This window comes from Herpailurus yagouaroundi, unplaced genomic scaffold, assembly GCF_014898765.1.
Source record: "Herpailurus yagouaroundi ecotype Mexico unplaced genomic scaffold, PumYag 28, whole genome shotgun sequence".
Taxonomy (NCBI): Eukaryota; Metazoa; Chordata; class Mammalia; order Carnivora; family Felidae; genus Herpailurus; species Herpailurus yagouaroundi.
In genome coordinates this window covers 100,333,817-100,338,186 of record NW_024412376.1, presented here as the reverse complement: position 1 = coordinate 100,338,186, position 4,370 = coordinate 100,333,817, and the positions used below count along the sequence as shown (strand labels likewise).

The following is a 4,370-nucleotide window of genomic DNA, read 5'->3' as shown; positions in this document are numbered from 1 at the left end:
GTGCTTTGTTAATTCCTGCCCCCTCCCAGCTTCCCCCCCATAGGCTAGCTTCCTCCCCATAGGCTAAACCCCACTTCAGAGAGTCCAGAAGCTCCAGCAAGGGCACCAGGGAATCCGGAATAGCCTCAATGGTTTGCCCCAGGACTGGATGGAGGAAGGGAGCAGGGTTACAGGGCTAATTACTGTTTGCATGCCTCATACTTCCACTGAAGTTGTCCCAAGAGGACACAAAAGCTATGATGTCACCATGAAACACACTTAGGGGACTCAGTGACACTTAGAGAGAAACCAGAAAACTCCCTGACATTTCTGGAAACCAACAGCAGAATGCCCGGAGACAGGCGAAGCCAAAGCCTTCTGGAAAGGAGCCCAGGACTCTTAATACCATGACTCCTGCCACTCACTCTTCTGTCCCACTCATGTTGGGACTCAGGGCATGGACTAACTGCGCCTTTGGCCAACAACTCTCAAAGCAGGCACTTTTGTGAGCTCAGGCCTGCAGGTGAAGATTTTTCTCCAACTCAGTTGGAGTTTGTGTTCTGTCCTTGAATCAACTTGTTAACTCATCCCTCAGGACCTGTGGCACCAAGAGCATTCTGTTCTGGTAGGCTGCCCACTTAGGAAACTGCAAGGAGAAGAAGGGAAACAACTCGCTCTGGTCCCAAGGAGAGTCATAAAAGGGTAGGGGGTTAGGCAACAGAGGAGGCTGGGCAGGATAACTGGATGGACCTTTCATGGAGGACATTCTCCCACTCCACAAATCACACTGCACACCTAACACACAGTCCCTGCTGGGTGCATTGCATCAATGCCTCTTGTTCCCAGGGCAACCTCACCTGGGATGAAGGGTGGCAAGCAATGGATGGGCTAAGCCAATTTCCTTGACAACTTAGGTCCCTGAAGCAGATGAGCAGCCCGTTAGCGCATGAACTCAGTCCTAAAGCTGGATAGAGCCAGTAGCAGAAGTGGGTGAAACAGGGTATCCAGTGGGGGAAATTTGTGGCTCAAGACCCCAGGGCTTTCACTGAAAATAACCCTATCTATCATAGTGATCAGCACAACAAATCTTAGCTCATCTCTGTCTCTCCTTCTTCTCTCACAAAATGTCCATCAGATAAGATTCATTTGTTTAGAATGTTTCTAAGTCAAAATTTTGGACTGTGAAACCACAACAGCCACCACTACATGCTCTTTTTTTCTTTTCTTTCTCTCTCCCCCCCATCCTTCTCTCTCCCTCACTCCCTCCTTCTCTCTTTCTCTGTTTCTCCCTCCCTCTCTTTCTCTCTTTTCTCTTTCTTTCTTTCTTTCTTTCTTTCTTTCTTTCTTTCTTTCTTTCTTTCTCTCTGTCTCTCTCTGTGTCTCTCTCTCTCTCTCTCTGTCTCTCTCTCTCTCTCTTTCTAGTGATGCAATGAAGCACAGGTAGGGAGAGAATCAAGATTCAGAGAACTGAGCTGATGAAAGGTAGCTAAGGCAGAAGACAATGCAGGAAGTTACAAGAGTGGGGTTGGCAACATCACCCACAGAGGGAAACCAGATTCCTGCTGTGTGTTGGCTTTTCTGGGGAAGCTGAAGGAGTTTGGGACTGAGGGAGGCATCTTCCGGCCAAGGTCGTTCAGAAACAAAGATTCTGTCTTCACTACAGAGAAGAGCCTAGAAAAGGCCGAAGTGACTTGGCAAGCCTGGAGAGGAGGCCATGTCCTTGTGGCTCCTGGTGGGGTGCCAGGGTCAGCAGGCCTTGGGGGCTGTAGGGGGTGTAGCCTGTGGGTCTTCCGGAGCAGCTCCGGGTATGTAAGGAAATGTTTTAAGTGCTCACTTCTCTCTGAGCTCTCTCTGACACTGCAGCTATTAAGACTAAGCTTTAATCCCCTGGAGGCAGGTGGACTCTGAAGTCCAATGGCACAATCTGAACCCCTGGAAAGGGAGAGAGGAGCTCCACAGAGGCTCTGGGGCTGTAAGGGCTTTAAATGGCAGTGTGAGGGGGTATGTTCACGAAGCAATGGCTGAGCATCTTACAATCTAGTCACTTGGAGATAAGGGATGAAGGAGGATACAGAATTAAACCAATACATGATCACAAAGACGATGGTGGAAAGGACACAGAATTGAGGAGGTGCAGGGTGCCTGGGTGGCTCAGTTGGTTAAGCATCCAATTCTTATTTCAGCTCAGGTCATGATCTCACGGGGTTGAGATCTAACCCCCGGTCCAGCTGAGCATGGCGCCTGCTTGTGATTCCCTCTCTCCCTCTCTCTTCTGCCCTTCCCCTGCTTGCTCACTCTCTCTTGAAAGAAAGAAAGAAAGAAAGAAAGAAAGAAAGAAAGAAAGAAAGAAAGAAAGAACGAACTGAGGAGGTGCACTGACTGGGGAAGGCATGAGCAGGGGGTTGCCAAGGGCTTTTGCGGAACTGCAAAAGGCTTCATGGAGCATCTGGCTGGCTCAGTTGGTGGAGTAAGTGGCTCTTGACCCCTGGTAGTGAGTTTGAGGGCGTGCATTGGGTGTGGAGCTTACTTAAAGGGGGGAGAAAAAGCTCCATGGATTCCCAAAGACCCCCCTCTCACCATCCCTCTCTCAGTCACACCCCCTAAGAGTTACACCATTCTAGATGCATTCGCTTCCAACAGGGGCTATAGGGTTTCAAGGGAAGGCTTGCAACCAGAGTGGCCCTTTATCAACCTCGGCATCTGAAGCTGGCACTGTACCAAATAAGCTTTGCAGAAAGAAGTCTTCTTATTATCTTCCTTCCTTTTCCCCTCTGGAAATAAAAGCAGGTTGTGCTTCTCCTGCCCCTGATCCTTGGAGATGCCCGAAATGGGAGCTGAAAGGGCTTCTTGGATAACTTCATCAAGTTCTCAGCCTGGGATATCAATGCCTGCACCTTCTGTCCTGGCTATTGCCTCTGAGGTGATTGAAGTCAAAACCCATTACTGGGGCCAGGGGGGTTCTGCAAGGTGGTTCAGAGGCCAGCAACTTGGGTCGTGTAAGGCAGGCACTGAGTTTCAGGGGCCCAGGAGATCAAGAGTGGGTGGGTGCCCTGGTCCACTCTTGGGCTCCCTCCCCTGCCAACAAGGACCGGGGGGGGGGGGGGTTGGCTAGGAAGAATGGCGGTGGGAGAGTCACAGATGCGGCGACAGCCCCGCACCTGCCAGAATAAGACAGGGCCTGGAGGAGGCTCTCCCCAGCCACAGTTAGAGCTCTGTGCTGGCGACAGAGCGATCTCGCCAAGGTCTCGGTTTGCTCGCCAAGAAACTTCTGGGACCGTGTAAGTGCAACTGGACATAGATCACGGAGGGGGCAGAGGCAGGAGCCTTGCGGGGACAGGAGGGAAACTGGTTTCATCCATCTCACGCGCGAGAATCAAGACCGTTCCTATGCCGGGTCTCTCCACCTTCCTCCACTCCCTTTCTTGTCCTTAACTCGGCCCCAAGGTCCGCGGCCCGCGGAGGACACTGAGAACCTGAAAGGCGGCAGATAGGAGGACCCCAGGGACCAGCACGGACGACACAACAATCCCGCCCGTCTTCCCTCCCCGGAAGCCTCGGCCAGCCGGCGCCCAGCACGTCCCTCGGCGCGCCTCTGCACCCAGCGGTGGACCGACCGGACTCCGGGTCCCTCCCGCTCTCCAACCAAGAGTCGGCAAATGCGCCCACTTAGCCAGACAGCGGAGAAGGGAGAAGTTGCAAAGACCTGGACTGAGATAGCAGCCCGTCCCAAGGGCCGACCCCTGCAGGGCAAAGGGGCCGGGCGCGTGGGGGAAGCGAGCGGAGTGCGGACAGGGCTCCCCGCACCACCGGCAGCGGAGCGGCGGCCGGCGACTCCGCGCGCCCCGCCGTGGCCTCGCCACGGCGCCCGGGGCACAGGGGGCGCCGGCGGGACTTACCCCAGAGCAGGGTGAGCAGCTTGGCTTTGGGGATAAGGACCAGGGAGTACACGGCCCCCAAGTGGAGCAGGCTCATCAGGACGACGTTTCTCCAGACGACGATCTGCCGCTGCCCGCGTCCGCCCAGTCTCTGCGGGTCGCCGCCGCCTTCCGAGACTTCGATCCTCGCACGGATCTCCTCCTTGGCGTTGCGGAAGGGGACCTGCCTCCCGTCGGCGGCCGGGCCGGGCATGACTGGGGAGAGGTGGGCGCCCGAGGCAGCGGCAGCGGCAGCGGCAGCGGCAGCGGCAGCAGGCAGGCGCTTGGCGGGCGCGGAGCTCTCCGGTGGGGGGCGGGGGCTTCTGCCTTTTGGGGTTGGGGAGGGGTGGTCTCTGCACTCCCGTCCCCGCCTTCCAGGCCCTTCTCTGGTTCCTGCCCTCTTCTTCGGGCGCTCAGCGGGGACTAAGGATGCCAATCTGGGCGCCCGGCATCTGTTGCTGGCGAATCACCGCGGCG

At 55.5% G+C, this 4,370-nt stretch overlaps 1 protein-coding gene across 3 annotated transcripts in view; it reads right to left on the bottom strand.

Moving 5' to 3' along the window:
* The window catches only part of SCD5 (stearoyl-CoA desaturase 5), a 170,950-nt gene extending 166,581 nt beyond the window's left edge, over window positions 1–4,369 (bottom strand). The window contains exon 1 of one of the 3 annotated variants that reach the window (XM_040479874.1): window positions 3,876–4,369. In XM_040479874.1, coding sequence (XP_040335808.1) covers window positions 3,876–4,107 — 232 coding nt within the window. In that variant the 5' untranslated portion in view covers window positions 4,108–4,369. The remainder of the gene's footprint in view (window positions 1–3,875) is intronic. The other 2 variants (XM_040479885.1, XM_040479868.1) reach the window with 2 other exon arrangements.
* Window position 4,370: the final 1 nt, after the last annotated feature.